The sequence below is a fragment of the Hesperophylax consimilis genome, chromosome 22 (assembly GCF_061612785.1).
Source record: "Hesperophylax consimilis isolate HC1 chromosome 22, BYU_Hcon_1.0, whole genome shotgun sequence".
Taxonomy (NCBI): domain Eukaryota; kingdom Metazoa; phylum Arthropoda; class Insecta; order Trichoptera; family Limnephilidae; genus Hesperophylax; species Hesperophylax consimilis.
The window spans coordinates 20,518,284-20,544,541 of NC_142857.1; the positions used below are offsets into that span (position 1 = coordinate 20,518,284).

General features: G+C 32.8%; 1 protein-coding gene across 1 annotated transcript in view; it reads left to right on the forward strand.

Annotated features, from left to right (window-relative positions):
- wkd (TBC1 domain family member whacked) overlaps positions 1–25,709 on the forward strand; it is a 37,468-nt gene extending 11,759 nt beyond the window's left edge. Inside the window, exons 3-5 of the mRNA XM_089644881.1 lie at positions 17,625–17,808; positions 18,004–18,198; positions 18,496–25,709. Of these exons, the coding sequence (XP_089501007.1) occupies positions 17,625–17,808; positions 18,004–18,198; positions 18,496–18,732 (616 nt within the window). The 3' untranslated portion in view covers positions 18,733–25,709. The remainder of the gene's footprint in view (positions 1–17,624; positions 17,809–18,003; positions 18,199–18,495) is intronic.
- Positions 25,710–26,258: the final 549 nt, after the last annotated feature.

Sequence of the window (26,258 nt, forward strand, 5' to 3'; positions counted from 1 at the left end):
TAAAAAGAAGGAAAAAAGTGAAAAGAAAATTTTGGGTACACCCAATCATAGCCGAATGATTTTCTGTAGGAATTTTCCAAGTGTTAATTGGTGAGTTGAGAAGTGATGAACTAAAGTTCTTTAATTATTTTAGAATAATAATGATTGGATTATTTATATAGCGCCGTTTTCACCATGAAAAATCACCTCAAGGGCGCTTAATGGCTTAAGAGAATATTTATCACTTCCTTTAACCATCTACTGGAATGAGTTTCAGAGAGCTTAACATATCAAAATACAAAATTGAGAAAGTGCATTTGTCCTGAAGAAAGGCTATCGATATTTTAAAGTAAGAAAACAATAACAACTCAAATATTTTTTATTATGTGTTTATTTAACTAATACGCTCTTCCGTGTATCTCATTAAAGCTTTAAAATTTAAAAAAAGTAAACATAAAAAAATTAAAATTAAAATTTTGATGTACAAAAGTTGTGTACACCAAGTGTTCTGTTTTTATTTAGTTAAAGATAAAATATTACCATACTCTTTCTTCGAACAGTGGTATTAAATTTTCGGGATTTATTTCCTTATCCATTATTGTAGTTTTGATTTATTTACTTAACAAAATAACCAAATACAAGCACGCAGCGTGCCTGCTTCCTTGCGACTGTGAGCGGGCGGGGAGGGGTCGGGGTTTGGCGGGGACTCTGCCGGAACGACTGGACGACAAGTGTGAACAGCTCCATACAACACTATGAGCGAGCGTGTTCCGACACGATTTGAAAACGGACGCGCTGCGCTGGCAATCCATCCGACAAAAAATGTCGGATCCGTTTTAAAATCGTGTCGGACAAGTGTGAACAGCTCCATACATCCACTACAGCCACTAGGGCATCCGTTTTTAAAACGGGACCCGCCTCCGTTTTTAAAACGGAAGTGGGAACAGGCCCTTACTGTAACCTATTAATTAACTAAACCCGTCACCCCACTGGTCGGTAGGCAATCCACATAAACCAAATCCTGCAAGACCCTTCGCAGAAAAGTTCCACACTGAACTGATCTGCAGATAGTTACCTTACCATTACGAACTTCATTTTCTCCACAGGGTCTTACAGCACCGATTACTGACCCGTGGGACAGCAGCCTTAATTGATCAATAAGTTTTATACTTGTTTCTTACAACTTACAACTGTTTAAATTTTTTATATATGTTTATTCTTTACTAGCTGTACCCTGCCATGCGTTGCTGTGGCTCAGTCTGTCTGTGCAGATAAAGAAACAATAGCGCGTATTGCTTTTACGTCCAACAGATGGAACTGTTTTTAAAAAAAATAACTGTTTTTACCTCTCACAGATGACATCTATATAATATAGTTTAAAATTATTTTTACCTATGTTATGTACAGGGTTTTCCAATAAGAGGTGTTATTTTGATATTCAATCGTAAAAGATCAATGGTTTCGTTGCTTGTGTGGAACGTAGCGCCGTCTTGTTGAAAGTAAACGTTGTCCAGATCAATACCATCCAATTCTGGCCATAAAAAATCATTAATCATCTCTCGATAGCGCAATCCATTCACCGTAACTGTTGCTCCAGCCTCATTTTCAAAAAAGTAAGGTCCAATGACTCCGCCTGACCATAAACCGCACCAAAAAGTCACACATTGAGGATAGAGAGGCTTTTCAACAATAACTCTTGGGTTTTCCTAGCCCCAGATGCAACAATTTTGCTTTTTGACGAAGCCACCGAGGTGGAAATGGGCCTCATCACTCAAGATGATTTGCATTTGATTCACTCAAGTGAATTTTAATAATTTCAATGCGTTGTTGAAGCGTGTATCGTTCCATTTTTATTAATGGCGTAGTTTCTACTTGTCAAATGTCAAAAAATGACAGCTTCAAAAGTAACATCTACCGAAATAGCGGGCTATTCAAAATAACACCGCTTATTGGAAAACCCTGTACTAAGTCATGCCATACGAATAGCATACTTAATTATTTAATTTGTCAAACGAAATTGAATAATATCTTGACCAATTTATCTAGGAAATTTAAATAGCTATAGTGTCAACCAATGTTATTCTCATTAATGGTTTATTTATTTATTTGCAAAAACAGTACAAAAACCAATACATTGCAAAAGCGGTAAACAAATTATGGAAGAAAATTTTATACATAAGTATACAGTTAAAACATATGCAAAAGCGGTAAACAAAATATGGAAAAAAATTTATACTTAAGTATACAGTTAGAACAAATACAATATTTCGCGCTTAAAGTCGTTGTAGGACATATGGAAAATATCCAAGTAAGCTGGAAGGGAGTTAATTAACCTAGTGAGTCTTCCCAGGGGCATCACCATTGGTAAGTTAGTTCTGGACCTGGGAAGAATTAAAAGCCTGTGTTGGCGGCCTCTCGTGAAATTATCCGGGACATAAAGTCCTATTTTTGACAGAATGTCTGGAATTGATAGTAAACCATTCAGAAGCTTGTAAGCCATCAACAATAATGCCAAGTCCCGTCTGGAACTAAGGCTGCAGATATTCAGCATTCCCGAGATAAATGCTGTTGGAAACAGCCATGGGTAAAAACCAAACTCTCTCATATAGAGGTATCGTAAAAAAAATTTTTGTATTTTCTCGACCATTAGTACGTAGACAGTGTCCTCTGGCCCCCATACCTGAGATCCACTCTCGAGAATGCTACGCACTAAGCTAAAGTAAAGCAGCCTAATGATTGCAAGGTTTGTTAGTTCTTTTGAATTGTGTATGACAAAACCTAACATTCTTGTAGCTGATTTACCGATCTTTTCAATGTGAGCGTGAAATGTTAAGTGAGTGTCATACACAATTCCTAAGTCCTTATATATCACACAAACACGTTGACTATTTTGTAATAACAGGTTTACCACATTAGTGCAATTACATTACAATTATAACATTACGAGTAATGCAAGGTCGTAGGGTCAGGATATTTATCTAATTATTCATTAAGAGATTCCGAATGGGTTCAGTAATTAGTTAGGTTGACTTATTTTTTATGAATTTTCCCATCCAGACATTGCGGGTCAATCTTCTGCTTGCTAAGTCCTCCATAATTACACAAGCAATGTTTTACATTTTCAATGATGAAAGTAGAAGGTATTCAAAAATTGTCAGGCTGCTTATAACCCGGGAATGTTTGTCTTTCTTGCAAATAGAAAAGGTAAGAAAAATATTAAATGAAACAGAAAAATCAGAAACAGGAATCTAGATGCGACTGTATCTTTTTCTGTTTTATATTTTCGTTTGAGAATTGCTAATATTGTCTTCAATGATTAAATATTAATTTTATTCAATGACTTGTTGTTTTACCAATTTTACCGGAAAATGCATTAGTTTCGTTATTTTCCTGATTATTCACTTAGGACGGGTTGTTTCATAGAATTTGAACTATTCATCAAATTTCTATGTGAATTCTCAAGCTCTGTAAAGGTTCTGTTCGAGTTTTGTTATTGTATTGCACAGCTGGCTTCAAATCTAACATTTGAAACAAGTTGTGTAAATTTGTAAATATTTTTTTTACCTCTTTTTCAAGCATAATCTAAGTGCCAGCACAAAAAATTTTATTCACCAATTTCGGTTGTCGGTGTATGATTTGAAATTATATTCCTGTGTAATGCATAAAATTATTCAAGTTCAATGAACTTTATAAATCATATTAGACAATCGTTAAATTTTTCATTTTATAGATACAATTTTATCACGAAGCTCTAATTATTTAAATTGCGTTCTTTTTGTAAGCATTGTGTATTATTACAAGAGAGGAATGCCTGGAGAGGTTTCCAAGGAACTGCCTGAAGCAAGGAGGAAAAACCGCCTCTCAGTGCCTAAGAGAAGGGGGCCTTTTTGGCGAAAGGTGGCAGCCCTCCACCCCCGCCCCTTAAGTCAACTTGTCAAAACTATGTACCAGCATAATTTTATTATTTAATAATTCTTACATTTAATAAAAATAAAATACTTTGTGTACACAGCTATTTAATCGACATGTTCAGGATACAACTTTTACTGAAAATTAATATAAATACAAATATACATTATGCGATTATTGAAGAAGCAATAATTCTTTATTTGAAAGGTGTATTTCTTTTGTTTGACTCTTTGACAGATGCTTAGGTGAATTGATAGAGTGAAGTTACGTTATTGGGACACTCCCTTGTTGTGATTTTTCACAAAAATTGGCGCTTTACAAATCATCCAAGTATTTTTATTATAATGTGCTTGGTTTCACTGAACTAGGTCCAATGCATATACTTAAGCGGGTCGTTCATACAGCTATTTCATTCAAACACACATTTTTGGAATGGCTATCCTTTTCATTGGTGATGCTGCATTTTTTGTTTGATTAATATGAACGTATTGCATATATGTCGTAATTTTTCAAATTTATTAACATTCAGAGGGTAAATTTCTTCGTCTGAAAGAAAGCCATTGATCCTGAGGCAAATATTTTTTTTTAATACTTTCAGCTTCACAAATCCTAAAATGATAATATCCTGTGATTTTTCAAGGGTCTGTGCTAGTTTAATATAATTTAAAAGCGTGTTAATTATTACAACTGGGTAACTCTGAAATCAGCTTTTTAGAGTTACACACAAAACCATACCTTTATTTCCCTACCCATGAATGCCACAAACATAAAATATGTAATCAATGAAGGCAATATTAATGACTCTCAAAACGAAAGATGTGAAACAGAAAAAGATTCGGTTGCATCTAGGCATTGAACCCAGGAACTCTTCTTTGCCTGGGAAGCGCTCTGACTACTGAACTAACTGAGAGCCATTACCAACATTATCTTCATACACATATTTTTTTGGCTGCCGTCTTTATGTATGATTGCAAGATTCTACCCGAACTAAATGCAAACAAGATAGTGTCTTAGATAAACATATCCATTTTTATTTTCATGTGCGACATCTATTGACTTTTCTACAAGTCTAGGATGAATATTTTTATATTGGAATAAATGAATGTGTAAAACCTTAATATTTAATCTTAATACTTAATAACCAAATTTTAATATTTAATCTTGAAGACAATATTAACTACTCTCAAACGAAAGATTTATAATTGAAAAGACAGAAAAAGATTCAGTCGCATCTAGAAATTGAACCATTAATCCACCAAAAAAAAGTGTAAATAATATTATCTACTGTTTATTTTTACCTATATTTGTTCAGAAGTACTGCCTATAATGTTAATACAAAAATATTATATATGATTCATAAAAATGATTCCAATGCTAAATGAATGACGTTGATATAATATTTAACACAAGGACAGGAAAGGGATCCTCTCAGAGCCCCCCCCGCCTCTCAGTTCCTCCTGTGCTCCTGGCAGTCTAGTCAGTCAATCAACACACTCATTGTCCCTATATACACAACCAAATAATGAGCGCTCCATTTTGCATAAGTGAACTGAAGTTTTGAATAAATTACCACTACATAGGAAATAATATAGTTCATTGGTAGTTACTACGCTTGCATAAGTTTCCTAATGTTTTTTTTCATTTAGCTTGGTTATTTAAGGCTGTCTTTTTTTTGTTGATTCTTTACCAACCTGTGGGACTACTGCCTAAGGAATAAATTGGTTGTTAAACCATTTCCTTGCAGTGGTATTATTAAAGTTGATACTGAATCACAGGATCTTGGATAAGACATCTGTCAATCGCAAAAGTAGCATTGGTAACCATTATTTCTTTATTTATTGTTATCAAGTTTAATTTGTAGAACTCCATTTTAATTTTTGTTTTTTCTTTTATATACTCAATAATATTATTATTCAATTTATAAAAAAAAAACAGTTATTTATAAACAAGTTTTGCTGTGTAATTATTACTATGCGTGACAGCTGTTTCGCCCTCTGAAAGCAGTATGAAACTGTCTAAGTTTCCATAATTAATCCAATATTGTCTGTTTGTATTTTTCAAACGTTTTCGAAAAAGGTGTCAGATATTACAGACCGACACATCGAACTCTGCAGACGTGAGGGTCGCTATTGTAGATTTCATGAATTGAAAAAAGTAAGTAGTTAAAAAATATTGGGTTGTTAGTTCCTATTTTAGCCGTCTGCGGAGATAAGCATGTCAAGCTGTATTATTCATGTGTTTATGATCTGAAACATATCGCAATATATAATGGTACACAGTAGTTTAGCTTGGGATTGAGTCAGAAGAGTTGAATTTGGTATTATTAATAGTTTAATGGGTTTAGGGAGAAGTGCTATTCAGAGGGGGAAATTATTATTTATAGACAACTCGTGTGGTGGGCAGTTATTTGGTGTGTCTAACCACGCTTGTGTTTTGTTGATCTAGCCATTAAACAAATAATTAACCAACTCTGTTTATTTACGTTGAATAAAATCAACTTTTGACCACACGATAAACACTCTCGTTTTAGATAAATATTTTTGATTGAATAAAGTTGAATTTGTACAAAAATTATTTGATAATGTCATTCAGTTAATAGCTCTTGCTTTTCTCGCAAACACCCTCCACACAGCATCCCTAAAGATGGCATAGGCCCCCGAGAGAAATTATTTTACTTTGGTAAAAAACTGTGTTGTAACTTTTCCTCTTTTTCATATACGATGTATTTATTAGTAAGAGAGGTTACAAAGGAGTTCTTAGCAGTAGGACAGAGGTTTCAACAAAATTCCTCTCAGCCTGATCTTTGCAAACTTATACTTCTAAGATAGCTGTGTTTCTTCTAACTATTGTGATCTTATTTTAACAGTTAAATAGAAATTTCCGTGCTCCATGTGAAAATAATGTTACAAGCTGAAAATAGTTTCATTGACTTAGACATTCTGGACAAAAAAATCTACATGTGCATGATGCCGCAGCTCACCACTCAAGAATTTTTACTGCTTCACTGCCAGCCTTTATTTATTATCAACTACCTGACGTGTACCCGGCGTTGCTAGGGGTCATTGTTAGGATATATACATATACCACTGCGGACTTTTCTGTATGCCTTTTTAAGACATACAATTACGTAGTACATTATTTTTATGCATCTCCTAAGGTTTAGACAGTGTTAGCAATGTAAGAAAATATATTTTTTACGACTTGATTACAACACATTAATTTTTCTCTACTTTCTATTAATATGATTTTCATGTATTAAATATATAAACTTTTCGGAAGAAATTCTCTAAATAATAGTGAAAACCCTATCAGAATTAGTTGCGTAGTTTAGAAGAACTAAGCGTACAAACAGACAGACGAGAAACAGAGCGACTTTATTTTATACGAGATAATGAATGACCTAACTTAAATACCAGTATATTTTTTATTGTTTTAGTTAGTTTTAATAGTAAAAATAATTTTCAAAGTTTTAATTTTTTATGTCTCCCGAAAACGCACCAAAATCTGTAGTTTGTCTATGTGATATTATCAGTCACAAAAGGCATACGTTTTTGTTTCAATAGGCATTGTATTTTGTATGGCAGCATCGAGAGTCGAGATTCTTAAGTTTAACCGCTTTTGATATTGAGGAACAAAAGGAAAATTGTCAGCATCTCTTCACTACTGTTATTGTACTCTACCAAAGTGCAAAACTACATCCATGACTGCTCCTGATTATCAACTTCAGTCTTCCAAAACCTGCATTACTACATAGAAATTGGTGTGATGCCATCAAACTAACCAATAAGAAAAATGCTCCTTTATCACATATGTCAACTACATTTTGCTGCGGGGATTATTTTGACAGAAGTACAATAGTTTAATTTAGGTGATCTAATAAATGTTTGCTACAAATTTATCTTGTATTGTACTTGCAAATTTGATTACACCTTGGTGTTTCAACTACATATTTTCTATTAAAATTTAATTATAATTTCAATAATTTTTCCTTTAATATACACATATTATAAAAGTAAATTACCATATCAATTTCATTGTGTTATAATGCCGCTGTAGTAATTTTGGCACTAACCTCAAAATTGCCTTTATGTAATAATATACCTACAACTATCATTGATTTTCTAAAATATAAATTATTATAGGCGCCTAAACGACATTTCAATTCCGTCAACACTTTGAAACAACAATGAAATCTTTTAACTACACACATATTCAAAATACAAAACCAGAATGAAATTCATGATTCGTGAATCAACAGATTAAGTCGCGCCAATAAAACAAGGCATTTTAATGTGATGGTGTTTTGTTCATTTTACGATTTATAAATTCTATGCATAATTATATAAAATAAAAATTATATTTATTTTTTTGGAATAACTAAGTGAGTAAAACCTCAAATTGTAATATTTAATTATTGAAGACAATATTAGCGATTCCTAAACGAACATCTGAAACAGAAAAAGATACGGTCACATCTAGGACTCGAACCTAGGACCCTTGCCTTGCCGGGGCACGATAAAGATAGTTGCCAATAAAAATGTGCAGTGAGAAAAATGAAGACAATGTTGGTAGTTCTTTTGTGAAGTATGATACAGTTAAATATGACCCAAGGAGACGGGTCCCATTAGCTCAGTTGGTAGAGTGGTGCCCCGGCAAGGCAAGGGTCCTATGTTTGAGTCCTAGAAGTGACCATATCTTTTTTTGTTTCAGATTTTCGTTTAGTAATCGCTAATATTGTCTTCAATATATAAAAATTATATTTTCCGAATCAGTTTTTGTTGATCTATATGTATATATATATTTTTCTTTGTAGTTCCTTATAGCAATTGCAAATCTTCCTCACCTTTTCATTTGTGCTGCTACACCTTGTTGGGCCTCTTCAGTGCTAAATCCATTAAAAAACTGAATTAATGCATTATTAATTTATAGTTTCACCAAATGAACACAGCGATCCAATTAAGTGGTCCATTCTTTTTAATGTAAAACGTTAATGTCTTATTGTTAATCCTTATTTAGCTAATGAAATGATCTAAAACCAACTGATGATTGGTTAGTTTCATCAGTGACTCATCTTATGTCCATGTTGGTAAGTTTTCAACAATCTGCGCTCGTACATGGTTGAAAGTTTCCTATTCACATAGTGTATTCGAAATATTGCACCATGCCGTATTGCGATATATTCGTGCAAACAAACCGTATTATCTATGTGAAACTGGTATCTCTGCTGTGCAAACCGTTGCTTTTGTAGACACAACAAAATAATACAATGTGCTTGTCGGCTGCTCACTGGAAGACTGCAATAAGTCACTTTAATAAGATTAGTTTATTTTTGTGACATAAATTGTCTATTTTGCAGATGATTTAAGTTATTTTATAGCTATGTAAGCTCCCACAAAAATGACGCTGTAAAAATGAACCTAATATTAATTTATATAATATTATTAAAGAATTTTACTTATAAATTGTTATAAGATCCTATTCTGGTTAACAATAGTGGCTGATTGAATCTGCTTTTTTGAGTGATTGTAAAATTAATTAATCAGTTAGCATAATTGCATGGTGAGGACACTATTTCTCCAAATTGTGTTGCATTTTCCTAGAACTGTTTTACACTAATTATTGTCAAATAAATTTAGAAAGTAGATTGACTGCAGTTGAAATGAGATCTGTGAGGCATGTCTGTGGTAAAATCACGTACAATAGTGTTACAAATTTGTTGTGTTCGTACAAACAGGTCTCCAACTCGTCTTGGAAGGAGTTAATAAATAAGTGGTTCTATTAGATTAATCAGGGATTTATTAATACTCCGCATATTATAAAGGTGACTCGATAGTCAACTTAACTAGTAGCTGGCTAATTGGAATCTGAAACAGTAAGTTTCTCTGAGAGCCTTACCACTGGCCCTGGCGACTACTGGCCGCTGGCTCCATCTTGCGGACTTCCACGCAAGCTCTATGCACTGTCATCTGTGGGTGCATCTATGAAGCTCTTACTTCCCAACAACATGAGAAGGAGGAAAATGCAAGGAGGTCAATGCAAGTGTAATGAACAAGGTTAAGAAAGGTATGCATAGTTGGTTTGAACATTTAGAGCAGGTGGACAGGAGAATATATAAAACACAAATGGATAGAGGAGCACTTGAAGTGAAATAACACAAAACTACGCTGTACAAATGTTATATTATTATTATAGATAGAAAAGTAGTAGGGAAGCCACAGGAAGATACAGCACAATTGAGTAAATCGTAAACTTCAACGGGGACATGTCAAAAGCTGGAATTACAGAACAGTATGTATGAATGCAGATGAATCGAGGAGTATGTTGATTGAATGAAGACAGATTCGTGAGGCCATTTAAGAATATCTAAGTAAATATTCTTAATTTATCTATCCCATTTAATGTTATTCTTTCAGATTTTTAATTCCAGATTTCTTATTAGGTTCATATCTACAACCGTAACAATAAGTGATGTCGTTTTACAAAATGTTGATGTGATAGTAAGTTAAATTCAGAAAATTATATGAATTCAAACCGTGTAACTGATATGAAATACGGCATTGAGCTGTTCTATTTGTGTAGGGGAAATAATTTTAATCTTTTGCTTTACATTAAATTACTTTAATCTTTTGTCAGGTTTCTCATGTGGGTCACATGGTCACACCGCAGTGGGGAATAGCTACCTATTACATATCCGTTTGTGATTAACAGTGAAAAGATTATTTTAATCATTATGTAAATCTTTAACATCCTGAAGCTGATTTTTTGTTCTCATTCAATGGAACCAAGCTTTGTTTGCAGTAGAAGCTATAAGCTGCAAAATACTTGTGAAACATTTTTTTATAAAATGTTCCTGTAAGGTTCATTAAACTTTCCAATCAATATCATAACACCCGGATCAGTAGTTAAGAGGAAGATACTCTCAGCATCGCTCTGATCAGAGATTACCATTCAGAATCGAAACAGTGATATTTAAACAATTTTGAACTTTTTTATTTTTGACCGTTACCAGTTTCAGCCTACCACGGCCATTTTCAGACTGGCTTTGGTCTAAAAATAGCCGTGATAGACTGAATCTGAATTCGACCATCAATTGTCAGTATCAAAATAGATGGTCAAATTCAGATTCAGTCTATCACGGCTATTTTTAGACCAAAGCCAGTCTAAAAATGGCCGTGGTAGGCTGAAACTCGTAACGGTTAGAAATAAAAATAGCCGTGATAGACTGAATCTGAATTTGACCATCAATTGTCAGTATCAAAATAGGAATATTAAAAATTTCTGATGTATGGCAGTGAGGCAGGATGAAGAAGGATGAAAGTAGACTGAATGCTGTATAAATAAGATCCCTGAGGCGCGTGTGTGGTAAACCCATCTATGATCATGTGAGAAATGTAGAGATTTGCAAACAATGCTGATGTAAGCATAATGAGTAAAGTTAAGAAAGGGACGCCTAGATGGTTTGGGCATGTAAAGCGAATGAACGAATAAAGGAGTGTAAGGAGAATTAATATATGATGCGAATATGACTGGTAGAAGAGGTGAGGGATGCCCAAGGAAGACTTGGAACGATGAAATGAACTTGAGTCGGGCCATGTCAAGAGTCAGAATAAGTTATGTATGAATACGAATGAAGCAAGGAGCGTGTGCCAAGACCGAGTAGTTTTGCGGTCAGTCCTCTTTACCTACCTCCGTAAAGAAACGGCATGATATGTAGTTAGTTAGTTTTAATTTTTTTAGTTTCGTGGCTGGTGAAATATTACTAAAAATATGTATTTACTGTACATTGCATGTATTTACTGTAAAATGTATTTATTGTACATTGCGTGTATTTACTTGAACAGTTTTAATGGCATAGATTTATCATTGAATTAAGTCATTTCTTTGATTTGTATCATCATTCCAATGTTTCAGAATAGATTCATCAACACATTTAAAGAGTATTATGCGTATCTAAATGTATCTACATCTGTTAAAACATTTACTCATAGTTCAAATAAAGCTTCATGTGAATTATATATATTTTATTTGGCCCACACTCAAACAGACATCTGCCCAGTGTCAAATGAATGCATAAATTTGTAAATATTCAGTATGTAGGTAAGCAAATTTTATAACTGAAGTGTTAAATGAAGACGTAACAGATGTTTATAGTTGTTTTTATAATTTCATCTAATACATGTTTATTATGTTATTAAGTCGAATGGATATAAAATCTCTGGGCTACATTTATTTCTATACAAATTTTTAATATTAATGCGCTGTATTTATTTTTATGTGAATGCCGCACTAGTCTCAAATAGCTTCAGCAGAGAACTAGTGGGACTAGGTCATCCACAATTTAGGTGTTTTGTGAGGTTTGATTTTTCTTGATTTTTTTCATTCTGTGTGTCTTTTAGCAGGACAGTTCTTACTATTTTATAAAAATTATATGTGCCATTTTCAAAATTTTAACTGATTTGTCAATAATTCGGACTGTTCCTTAATTTATATTTATATCCTAAATTTCATAATTGGAACTAACAAAATCTGATATACAAGCCACTGACGAACCATATTGTAGAAAATCTATAATAATTATTAGGTACTGATTAAAATTTTTTATTTTATTTTGCAAAACTTATTTCCACTCTAACAAAAGAAAGCTTTAACCTTCAGGCCTCTGACATATTGACCGTTATATTTCTTAAAGGAGCTGTCAGAAAGTCGGATTATTTGTGTGTATTTCTGCTTCTCAATAAAATCCAAATAAAAGGGGTATTTCTGAACTGTTTTTGAAAGGTGTTGAAATATTCATTCAAATTTTATTATTATAAATAAACATAAAAAATTTTAAATATTAAAATTTTGAATGCAAACATAAAAAAAGTTTTAAAAATGGCTACACTTACGTTTTTTCCACCTCAGGTTTTTGTCATTTTGTATAAAAATAATTTATAAAAAATTCACAAAATTTTCTCAAATTGCCGTCAGATCTTTTTGATTGATAGAGGTTTACATTTTAATTATTCGGTGTTCTTGTATATTTGAATATAAAGCTTTGCGTTTTCTCTTTTTTACCCTAGATAACTAAACTGTTTTCATTGTTTCATTGTAACTACACTTTCGTCGAGTGGACTACGCAATAAAACACTAGAAATAAATCAAAAATATTTAATTAAGATAGGAACTTGTTACATGGCACAAAAGTAAGGTTTGTAATAAACAAATCAATATCAAAATATCAGTCTACACAGTGACCACACATGTCAACATTATGTGGACCACAAATAGTCCCTCTACATCTGGTACAACGGTGTTTGGTCATCCTCCGTGCCTTGGATGGACACAGGTAGCAAATTTTACGCACGTTTGACGTAGATGGAACCGGAGTTTATTGTAGAAGATTCGCCGACATTAAAAATAAATATAATAATATATGAATATACGTACCTTAAAAATAAAAATGGTTGTTATAACTAAATTTTCGTCCAGCGGACGACGAGATGGTCACTGGGCACGTCCTAGTATGCGTGTGGCCGCAATCGCGTCACGTGCTGCACTGTTTACTCAAATTAGGAAGGTAATGAAAGTGTCAAGGTCGGGAAGCGGGGGGAAGTAGGTGATTTCGAATTTCGCCGAGTAGCGCGTCGTCGCCTCGACGAGCGATTAATTATCTAGGATTAACGCCGTTTAGTTCATATTTCTAACTATGACGGTAAGGAAGACAACGCTTTCCATGAGACCATAGTTGTTCAAAATGCAAACTTAGTTGTTCAAAATTGACTCTACGGGTACTAACTGTTTGTTCCCAAAACTGAACAAATTAGCCCGAGTAGTTAATAAACCTATTATATTTTCCTCAATAATAATATTTGGATAATTTGTATAGCGTCGTTTTTGTGCAAAATCACCTCAAGGGCGCTGTACAAATATGTTATACATTTCTACAATGTACATATGTTTTTATTCTAATTTATTTATATTTTGTACAGGCAGATAATATACAGTACCATACTTACCTGGTTATAAGTGCTTACTCATAAGCTAATCTATTTTATTGCTTTTTTGTACATTTTTATACGATGAGAAGTCTTAATGATTAAGATACCTTTATTGGTATTTTCCCCATTTTTCAGGGTTGTATTGTGAAACTCAACTTTTAGGAGAGTACGGCTGTACCATATCAGTAAAATAATATACGTAAAGAAGTATGGACGTACACCGTACGGCGAATTGTAGGAATTCTCCTATTAATAATTATTTGTATATATTTTATATTATTATTAATGTCTGATTAATTCGGTTATTTTTATAACAATACTAGCTGACGTGTCCATGGCGTTGCTCGGAGAATTTTTTCTACTTTCTATAAAATAATAAGCTTGCATTTTATACATAAACCTTCCGGAAGAAATTCTCTAAATGATAGTGAAAACCCTATCAAAACCTGTTGCATTCTTTAGAAGAACTAAGCGTACAAACAGACAGACGCAGATAGCTACTTTGTTTTAAACTATTTATACCAATATATGTGTTTTTTGAACAATGTTTGATTTTATTAATAAAATTATTTTAATGTCAATTTTTGAGGTAAAAAATCTCACTCCTTTGAACACTTTCTTCTCTCAAAAACTTGCTCTCTTAGAGGTAAGGAGGTGATTTATCGGCTTATTGGAGTTAAAAGTGCAGATGTCAGTTTGGTCTCCGGAAACACTTTTACATTTTGACACATAAATAAAGCAATGAAAAATAGGACAAAAATGTAAAGTCAAAGCCTGAATAAGGTTTTAATGGATAAGGGAAGATGAAAACAATATACTATACAGCAATCCGAATAAGGTTTAATGGATTAGGGAAGATGAAAACAATATACTATACAGCAATCCGAATAAGGTTTTAATGGATTAGGGAAGATGAAAACAATATACTAAACAGCAATCCGAATAAGGTTTTAATGGATAAGGGAAGATGAAAACAATATACTATACAGCAATCCGAATAAGGTTTAATGGATAAGGGAAGATGAAAACAATATACAGCAATCCAAATCCTTGGCGAAACCAGATGGCACATAATTGATAAAACTTCATCCAATATTTATTCAAATCTTTTTACTTATGCATAATATTATCTAGCTTTTGATAATAATATCTCATACAGATTATGTAATTGGAATGTTTGTATGTCATGTTTATTTGCATTTAACCCTTTCATACCTGAATTAAAACCATAGAACAATTTGATGCTTCAAGTAATTGGTAGAGACAACAATTGATTGAAAATTTTTGGTGTTTGAGTAGTTTAGAAGTTTTTGCTACTTTCGTTTGAAAGAACATTTGGTCCCAGAGGGCGTGTTTCACATAAAATGACAAATACGAAAAATAAAACATTTTGTTCAATTGTTAAAAATTAGATTTTATTTTTTATTTAATGATAATACATGTGTAAAACAGGTTAAGTTTAAAAAATAGAGGTAGTCCAGCGAAGCTGCCACATGGCTGCTTGTCTGCCGGTTCTCCCTTAACATTTTGTCTTAATAATTAAACATATAAAGTAGAATATTACATTCATAGAAATGTGAAATTTTTTGTTCGTACCGTGTTAACATCAGAAGAAACAATAGTCTATGGATTAAAAGTTATCAAAAAATTAAATAAAGTAACTTTACAGATAAGTTGATTTTTCTTTTATTATCCACCTTTTACGTTTTTAGTGTTAGGTTTCTCATTATCCTCAAGTGCCAAGTTATTTTTAAGTTTATTAAATATCACCAGTACACAATATTCCAGCATCTGGCCTCCATGCTTATTATATATTAGTGAAATGATCAAACCAATGTTTTCCGTAAAGCGACCGTTGTGACTGTGCACTAGTGGCTTTTTAAACTTACTTTCTCCCCAGTTATCTATAATAGTAAGGAACCATAGAAGTCCTTTAATATTAAGTATACCAATTAAAATATATACATGAAAACTAAACATATTAAAAAATTGGTAGAAAAATTCAGTCCACTAAACACAAAAATTACTCTTCAAAATATAAAAATGGTTACCACCCGAACGAGTAGTTAAAATCCTATCTAAGAAAATCCGCATGAGGCCAGTTATAATAGCAATTGGAAAATGACAACTGCCAATTTTTGTTCTCTAGATAGTAAGTAATAAGTAAACATATTTTCAAATATACACACGATCCGAAAGGGTTGAATGCTATATGTGGCCGTGTTTGTTGAAATTTAATGCCTTTATAAGTGAAGAGTCTATATCCAATATTATTACTTCATTTTTACATTGTGCACATTCCAGTTTCAAACAGGTTATTGCCCAAATTAATAACATAACTGGTTTTGCCTAGTCAAAATATTCTAATAAAATGTTTATTTCATGCTAGCCCACTATTTTAATATTTTGATGATGAACCTTCAATTGAAATCATTATCCAAAGCATAGTGGTATATGCATTTGACTTTTTTGGGAGTTTGCGGGTTAAATTCCGTGTGAGAACAAATAAATAGGTCATCATAATTATTTGGTGTTTTTCACAAATCGTATTTTAATTCATTATTCATTATACGCAGAATACTCCTCAAATCTAAACTTATTTATTTATAGAGCGAAGACGGTTACATATAGTTCCTGTGAGCACTTAGGCCATAGGCCCATTGTGCTATCTCCCATTTTACCTGATTCCTTCAACAGTCACCTGGTGCCTTTTATAAAGTTCACCAGGATTGTCATTGGATATGTGGCTATGTCTTCTGGTTCCACAATGTGTCTTCCCAGGTCTAATCTCTCCTCTCCAACCCCCCTTGAATCCCTGAAGGAATCCCCACAAAAGAAGAGAGCCTCATTTCTCCTTTCCACTCCCTTTTGGTTCCCTGCAGGCCGCACAAGGGAAGAGTTCAAGGAGGTGGCCTCAGCTCTCCTCTCCACTCCTCCTTGGTTCCCTGAAGGCCCCACGTGGGAAGGGGACTTTGTCTCTCCTCTCCACTCCTCCTTAGTTCCCAAAAGGCCCCACGACAGAAGAGGACTTCGTCTCTTCTCTCCACTCCTACTTGGTTCCCTAAAGGTCCTACGATGGAAGACGGTTTCGTCTCTCCTCTTCACTATTCCTAGGTTCCCTTGTAGGCCCCACGATGGAGGAGTCCGCTCCCCCTTGGTTCCTTGAAGGCCCCACGACGGAGAAGTGACTTAACTCGAGGCGCACAGTTTACACATGCGCTGTGCCAGCAGGTTTCCTAATAATTATTTTGATCAACGAGTCCATCATCCGGACAGATGTTCATGATGGACATTGCAGCGCTGTTCGAAACGTTGGCTAAAGAAGGAGGAAGTGCAACATAGCATAATAATCCAAAAATTCATTCCACTATTCGTTCCACACTTCTTAATCAGTAATGTCATGTTCCAATGATATTCATGTTAGTTGGGAATCTTGTGCGGCATTATCATTAAAAGACAATGACAAAGATTACATTCTCAAAAATATTGCAATTACAAATTATGCAGGTTATTTTGTCCTTGGTCTGTGTAATTTCGATGCCATAAAAAGCATGCTGAAAAGACTATTATATCAGTTATTTGTAGAGTTTACACATAATAATGGTTTCTATACAAGTCTTCAAGTCACCGTTTTCTTATGAATCTAAGTTACATGACTACAACTTAAACTGTTTAAATAGTGTGTTTGTGAGGTTGTGTGCATGCAGACTTTAAGATTGGCCATTAACTAATAAATGTATTTTTTCATCTTTCCAGCCAGCAAGAACTGCTCTCCGTGTTGAAGGCGTACTCGGTGCTGAACCCCAAGGTGGGATACTTCCAGGCACAGGCCCCCGTGGCCGCCTTCCTGCTCATGCACATGCCCGCCGTGCAGGCCTTCTGGTGCCTGGTCAGCATCTCCGATAAGTACCTGGCCGGCTACTACAACCCTGGCCTGGAGGTGACCATACACACTCTTAATGAATACATAGTTTTCTATTTCTTCTGATGTAGGAATTCCAACAGTCATCTGTTAGACATGCTACCTGTCCACCAAAACTGCTGTAACCGCTATTTGCAAATGATCTGTGATTTAAATTTTTTTTTTCTCTATGATGTCACATTGATTTCCTGCTATAAAATTATTTTTGTCCAGGTGTTGCAGCGTGACGGCGACATCCTGTTCGCCCTGCTGCGCCGTACCGCGCCCGCCGTGCACCGCCACCTTAACAAGCACCGCGTTGAGCCCGCGCTCTACGCCACCGAGTGGTTCCTGTGTGCACTCACCCGCACGCTTCCCTGGGACTGCCTGCTGCGCCTCTGGGACTGCTTCCTCTGCGAGGGGGTCAAGGTTAGTGCCCTGTTGTCTTTTGCTTTCTTGCTTATTTTGTCAAAAGTGTATTTAATTTTTAGATTCTGTTTCTTTAACACATGCTCCGCTGTGATATTTATGTCTGTGGAGTTGCTCTCTGGTAAAAGCCCTGACAAGATAAACCGACTGATATCATTACTAAAAATTACTGAAATACTGATCATAAATATTTGCAATAAAGTAAAAGTAATCTAATATGCAATAAATTCCTTATCCATGTTTTAAAATAATCCTATTCATCCATAAACTGATAAAATAAATTTTCTCCATCATCAGGTACTGTTCAAGGCTTCTCTGGTCATACTTTCTGCATCTCTTGGTTCAGCCAAGATTCGCAAGAAGGCCAACGGCCTGTGCGAAACTGTCGAAATTCTTCGTCACCCGCCTGCTGCCATCTTGTGCGAAGAATTCCTCATACCCCAAATGGACAGGCTCAGTCTCACGGAAGAAGATTTCGAATTCGAACACCAGAGACAAACGGCGAGGAGAAAGGCCTCGGCTTCGAAAAGGTAACAATGGTCGACCATCTAGGATTTGAATTCATCTATGGAAATGAAAATAGAAGGAATTTGAATGTCTATGATAAAGGGTCAATTTTTCATTTATTTTCAAATGGAACTTTATTTAAAAAACGACATTGTAAAATGAATGTCAATTTGGAATAGAATCAGTGTCGGTTTTTTTGATCTAATTCTTCTATCATACCATTTGTTTTATTGATTTGTTCGGCATGCAAATATTTTCTAAATTTAGAATATTATGGTGAAAAATATCACAAAGAATTTACATGCAAACAAGTTCTTTCAAGATGGATAAATAGTGTTGTATAAAGAAAAATGTCTGCTTATGGCAGATTTTGAAACAAGATATGGGCACAATGATAGTAGAGCTTTGGGAATTCATCCGTCTGAATTCCAAAAAGGATTAAAAATGTTAGGTTTCATGTCATTTCTTGTATAATAATATTAAGCTTTTAGATTTGCTAGGTTTGCTCAACGGAAATTTAAACAAACATACCCAATACATAATTAGTTATGTAAATTGTAAATTTTATTTTAATTTGTTGAGCAGCTGCTGTGGGAGTACTACTTGTTAAATTTTTCTAAACGGTGAATATCACTTTAATTTTTATTTTGAAGATCATAAATTTAATGTTAAAATTGAAAAGAGAGATTCTATTTAGAAATACGGATTTAGTAATAATTTCATTCCTCCTTTCGATGGGTGGGCCACGGGGGATGAAACTCACAAGTACTGTTTCTAGTTTTTAAGAAAGTCTACCTCTTGAAAATGTATTTCTTTCTGAATACCATTTACTAACCTAACCTTACTTTTGTGATTTCTTTACAGTGCAATTTCCTTAAAGTAACACTAGAATAATTACTGAAATTGTACTGTTTTGAATACAATGTCGTGTATTATGTTTGTAACATGCACATTGGAAAAAAAATTGCAACACCAATGTAAAATCATTTCCCTATCTAATATGTATTAAGATTGTATTAAAAAGTTATTATGAAAAAAGTATACATATGACTTACGAGGATTAGAATCTTTCCAAACTTTTCTATTAATTCATTTATTATTATGCTTCTCCCATCTGAAATATTGCATTTATTTAAATAATTATGTATATATATTCATTTTTCTAAATTAATTGAAACCCCGTGAAGAATAGATATATTTCGTTCTTCAATTTTAAGATAACAGTTTTTATTAATTTCTTTTATTACATTATAGTCATAATTTATATCTGTATTGGTACACCTTATTACAATAATTAAGCTCACCGTTAATAATAATTTAATATTTAATTTAGCCTTTAAGTACAAGGAAAGATATCTTTAATATATTGTGCAGTATTAGTGTTACATTATTATTGTTGAATAATTCCTACATAATAAGATTTACACGTCGTGAATGTTTTCAAGTTTGACGAAACTGATTTTCGCTAAACTTGTGAAGTCTTTTTTTATCACAAAACATCTAGTGCATATTACTCTGGTGATGATGCGCATGTTGTGTCATCTTTAGAATTTTATTTTAATTGTGTTTTTTTTTGCATTCTTGCCTCAAAAAAAAAAAAATTTTATATCGTATTCTGAATCCATACATAATGTTTCAAACTATGGAAGTAAGAAAATGTGGAAAAACAAAATGTATACATACCAGTGGTAGTCCGTGACTTTTCAGTGAGATAGAGTGGTACGATTTAAAAATACAACGTCAACGATGTTGTTTGTAGCTGAAAATATGTTTTTTAAATTCAATTCTTTTTTACGAAGATTTTCAGTTTAAGGATGCTGTGCTTCCTAAAAATCTTGTTACAAAGAAATTTTAAAAAAAAAATCAGTTACATCAAATGTCATTAATATTGTATTATCTCACCACTCACGGAAAATTCACACACTGCCACTGATAACATACCTCAATATTGGCTTACCAGCTAATGAACTCTTCCTTCCTTCCATCAATGGTTTGAATGCTTTAGTTTTGACTAGTGGGCGGTTTTAATCTATTTTGGAAAGGATTTAATATGTGCATAGAAATAGCACCCCATTGGATTATGGTATGTTTCCCAAAAGCAGCACCAGATAATAGTACCTATCATGTAATATACATCTGGTATTCATGTCAAAACATCAAGAATGTACAATGAATGACATCTTGAATGAAAAATTTTGAGACACGTTTGATGTTTGTAAATTCCAAAGCCTAAATAGGTTTAGTTTGAAGAATTGCTGAGATTCAATGGATTCATGTGTAATTGTAAAGCTTATCGGTGTTAGTTTTGAGGAAAATGTAAACTATGTGTGTTTTGATATCAGAAATTGTTTAAGATAAGTGTATCAGGCGTTGGTTTTTAGGTTAAATGTTATTTCTCATTACAGAATATGTAGATAAGTATTGTAATGGGTTTATAGAAGATGGCTACATACTAGAATTAATATCTGGGAATTTGATTGAATTGGAAAACTTCAGGATAATGCTACAAAATTTTTACACCTCTTCACTCCATTTGATCCAATAAAAGGTTGACGAGAAAATGTTTTAGAACAATGATAATTATTTGTAATTTTTACGTTTTCAACACAATTTGAAAATCGACAATAAACGGAGGCCAGTTTTAAGTGGCTAAAATTGACTTACTAAGTCATTGGCTCATATATTAGGCAAACATGTAAACTTCCCTGGATAACCAGAAATTAATGTATAATTTTGATTTCTGTGGCCACTCTGATGTAGCATTCATTATCTGTACTGTTCTAAGAAGCAGCGCATGGAATTGGATTTACTGATATGTAGGCATATTTCCAATAATTCGATCACTGCTGATAACTAGGAAAATTGATTAAATCTTTCATCAACAAATACTAATAATTAGGGGTCGGTGTGGTATCGGACCTAGGCTCTGTGTTTTTGGGAAGAATAGTGAATGTTAAAATATTACCATGATAATGTAATTTTTGTAATGTCATATCTCGTGAAGGTTTTTTGATAAATTTTCCTCATCGTGAAAGGAATCGCGCACAATATATTCCATCCATTTAAAATTTAAATAATGTAATGGTTTTGTATATAGATACTGTATTAATTTCGTGCATAATAAATTTAGCACATTATTATCATGCCTTTGTGTGGAATACCTTATTATAGAATAAGAACCAAATTACCAAATGATTTTAGTTCCAACTCTCAGAATAATGTAGGTACCTAATTATTTTTCAAAATAAGATAAAAGTAAGAACTTATTGCAAGATTTCCCTTTTGCACTCCAAAGAACAACCATTAATAAATTCAATTTTAAAAGTATGCAGGTACCTACCTACCAATCTTTTTTAATATAAATTTTCTTAATGGTGTTCTAATTTTGAAGAGTTGGGAGTTTTCCCAAATACCCCATAATTAATATTATAGGGCATTTGGTTTTTACAGGACCTGACACAGTGGACATGTTAATCGAACAAATATACTTGGTTGCCTGTGCATTATTTGTCCTGCATGAAATTTGTTTTGAATTTAAGTGTAATTTTCAAAGTTGAAACTGATTTTGTGAAGAAATCAGACAAGTGATAAAATAGGTACCTACCTATAATATAGTATTTTTTCAGAACATTAATTTAAATATCATTTTCAAAATTAGAACTGATTTATCAATTCAGACTGTCCTGTGGTTTTCACGGATCTGCGCTAGTTTATTATGATTTTTTTTATTCTATTGGTTCACAATTAATAAGGTATTTAAAATTCATATATTAAACTCTACGTCCAATTCTCCAAACCAAAATAATTGTAAATCTATTCAAAGGTAACATACGGCAATTATTATTGACTGATAGTATAACTGAAAACTACTTAATGGACTGAAATTTAAATATGTAGCATTTTCATACTAGCTTAATTCCCAAAATATCTTTTAATTCCCTTTTAAAACATTAGAGTTTGGATTCTTCAAAATTATGTTCAGTCCATTGAGTAGATTAGGCTAGAAATGCTTTTCATTTGTAAACTGTAGTTTTACCACTTTTAGAGTGCGTAATGTCCACTAACTTGTTTTCCTATCAGATTCTAAAACATGTCAGTCTTTGTCAAGCGGCCATCTTATATTTTGGATTATGTATGTCCCATATTTCCTGCCGCTGAAAGCTCCATTTTAACTTATCTTACTATGTGTTGTTTATGTGAAAGAGATTATAAGGGGGCTATTGGCGGTATACCTTTATCGCTTTTATTCTGAATAATATTTTGAGGTTAGGTTTGATAAACACATAGGCAATGCCTTTACATATCGCCGCATGACTACTTGTGAATTTGGTAGCCGAAATAAAGGGAAAATTCTTCTGAAAGAGTATTGTAGGCTAGCTAGCGTAAATTTAATGTGGGTGCAATTTATAGTACAAGTTTGGTGTTTGTGGAAAGTGTTATACTGTTATTGGAAAAGTATTGATAATGTCTTAAATAATTAATAAATATGGAAATGTGTCGTTCAGTAAATTTAAGGTTGGTATTTTATGTTCTTCTATTTCATTAAAATCATTTATTATTGTTTTTATACATTCAGTGAAACTTTTTTTTTAAGGTTTTCCAAGGAAACGGGAAAAAAATCTTGGGTTGGATAAATTGGGCCATTTTTCAATTTCACTTTTTAAGTGACCGAAAACAAAACTTCTCAAGCATGAAACCTTCTCATGTGGGATCTTTATTAGTGGGTTTCACTGTAATTAGTTGCTTCTAGAGAGTTCCAAAAGGAAAACATATAAATGATTTTTAAAAAGGCTCAACACAATTAATTCTTAAAAATCTAGTTTCAAAGAGCATGATTGATTGAAATTGAATAAACAAGACAATAGTTAATTAACTAATACGGCACCTCGGATTTTAAGAATGATAATTGGAAACTAGACGATTTTGGACCATATAAAAATAGTTTTTTTTCTTTATTGATATTTTATTATAATTTTGAATTCATTCTAAATATGTAGCTTAGTCTGTGGTTAGCAATAATAATAAATTTTTAACATCGACATTTTATTTGGTTTTGCATAATTTTTAAGGACTGATTAAGAGATCTTTATAACATAAATTTGTAAATTTCTTTCCTATTGCATAATTTTGTTCTTTAACATTCCTTTTTTTACATCGAATTTTTCTCCAATCCACCTTTATTTTAAGTCCAAGTTTAAATACTATAATATATTACCTTTCTAAGTTTATCCACTTGGGTTTCGTTCATCCCATTTTATTATTATTATTATACAGTATCCTCTTATAAGGTTTTCAATTGACCACTGAAAAAACTTTTCAGGAGGGAACCTTATAACTGGGTTTTACTGTAATTTAATTTTCTCATAGGCAGAAAAATACTAACATTAGTACCTATTCAAGAGTATAATGTAGATATCTTATTGATTTATGATTTGAAGTAATCATTTAGTTTTAAGTGTTTGAATCATCGTTAATTAATTCTTCAACTTCTGTGCCAAACCTCTTCCCTCTTCCAAGATAAATCTTTCTGAAAACTTCAGTCACAAAAAATAATATACTAACGCTTTAACATTATTTGATAGAAACAGCAATAATTATTGTTAAACAGAAACGATGACAGTTTGGCTGCAAGCGATTCAGTTTTTCTAACGAAGCTAATATAATTTCTAATGAAATATAATCTTGGTTTGAGAATTCTTTCGAACACTACGAACTGAGTTTTGGAGTGCCTCCCATAAACTAAACAATAAATAAATGAAATAGTACAAAAGTTATCGGTATTTGTTTAAAACAAATACCCTTTTCTAAAGGTGCTAACACTTCTTTAATAATAACTAAACTTCAATATTTAACCGGTTAATTTAAAGCATTCATTATTTTGTCATTAGGCTAGTTACAATTTTATTTATAAGTATTTATATTGTAAGTTGAAGCATAATTATTTTATACACTACATATCTCAGGGTTTCCGACCCACACAGCTTTTATATATTAGTATTCGTTAAATATCCTAATTTTTATTATTTGCTTTATCATTGTCAATGGTGGAACTGATCTTTACAGCTTGTGACATGCTTAACTTTGCAGTCGCTAGTGTAGATACAAAAAATCAATGGATTTAAAAAATTGTTGATATTTCCTCCTTTGGGCGCCTGCAAAGTTATTCTTATCAGTTTTCACATTGTTGTATTACAGATGTAATTTTTTACATTGTTCCAAATTTTAATGTAGCACAACTTCACTTATAAAAAAAGTGTTGCACATTTATTCAGTTAAAAAAAAATTCTCACATTCTTGCAAAAAATAGAATTACCCACAACAAATTTAATTCCAATGCTTTTTAAAGAAGCATTTTTATTAAAAATAAATTACAAAGTTGTATAGCAATTTATTTTTGAAGAAATCGACGGTCCCGAAGAACAATGTCAGATGTGCAAATTTGTAGTTTTGCAGTAGAGAAGTTTAAAGTTTCGTTTCTGCATTTTTACCGTTTTCGATAATATATTTCTCCAATTGAATAAATAAGGATTAATGCAAAATATCAAACAATACTATATTTCAAAAATGCAGAAACGAACCATTAAACAGCTCTACTGCAAAACTACAAATTTGCACTTACGACATTGTTCTTTGCGACCGTTGAAATCATAACAATAACCTAAATTTTGTAATTGATTTCATTCTGTTGAAATTGAATTTATGTTCTTTCCTATAAAAGTCGGACAATATTTTTATGACCTGTATAATATTTGCAAATTCTTAGATGCACTCTAACTGCAAGTGTGTTGCATATCTAGATCCTAAGAAGATTACTAGTATTTTTTGCTCCGATGGAACAGTAAATAATACATAAAAATGCTATATGTAATATTCATTTTTAAACACTCATGCAGCTGGTGGTTATGGCATGTTGAAAGATCAGGTCTAAATATTTAAAATTAAAAGTTAATTTGTATTATTTATCAGATGGAATACACAATCCCTTTATTATATACTAATAAAATGTTGAAAATATCCATGTTCAATTTTTTTCTTCCCTTTCTGAAAACTCCTGTTGCTGTAAAATAGAGGTTTGTGATACGACATGCTATCACATCACAGGACATGTTTTGTGAAGTTGTGGAAAATCAGTAGTAAGAAAATTATCATCTTTAGTGTGACACTATCAAGTAAAGAAATGTCTGACGGCCTCCGTTGTCAAGGGGTAGGGCTCTTGACTACCAAGCTGGAGGTCAGGGGTTCAAATCCTGGCGTGCGCAAGTAAATTTTATTTATTAATTTATGTTATTTCACAAATTACACATTTAAAATAATACATAGTATATTTGCGGCATGTTCCAGAGTGGAATATATACTAAGTATCGCCCTAGTGTAAGATCACCATTCAGAATTGAAATATTGCTTGAAATGGCTTTGGCCGTGTTTGATGACCAGATCTGAATAGCCAGTTACTTCCCCACCTTCCTCTTCCCTATTTCCTAAGTCATGGCTTTTTCTTTTTAATGTCCATGTTCAATAATTTTGTCAAAATATGTTTTTTTTAATAAAAAAAA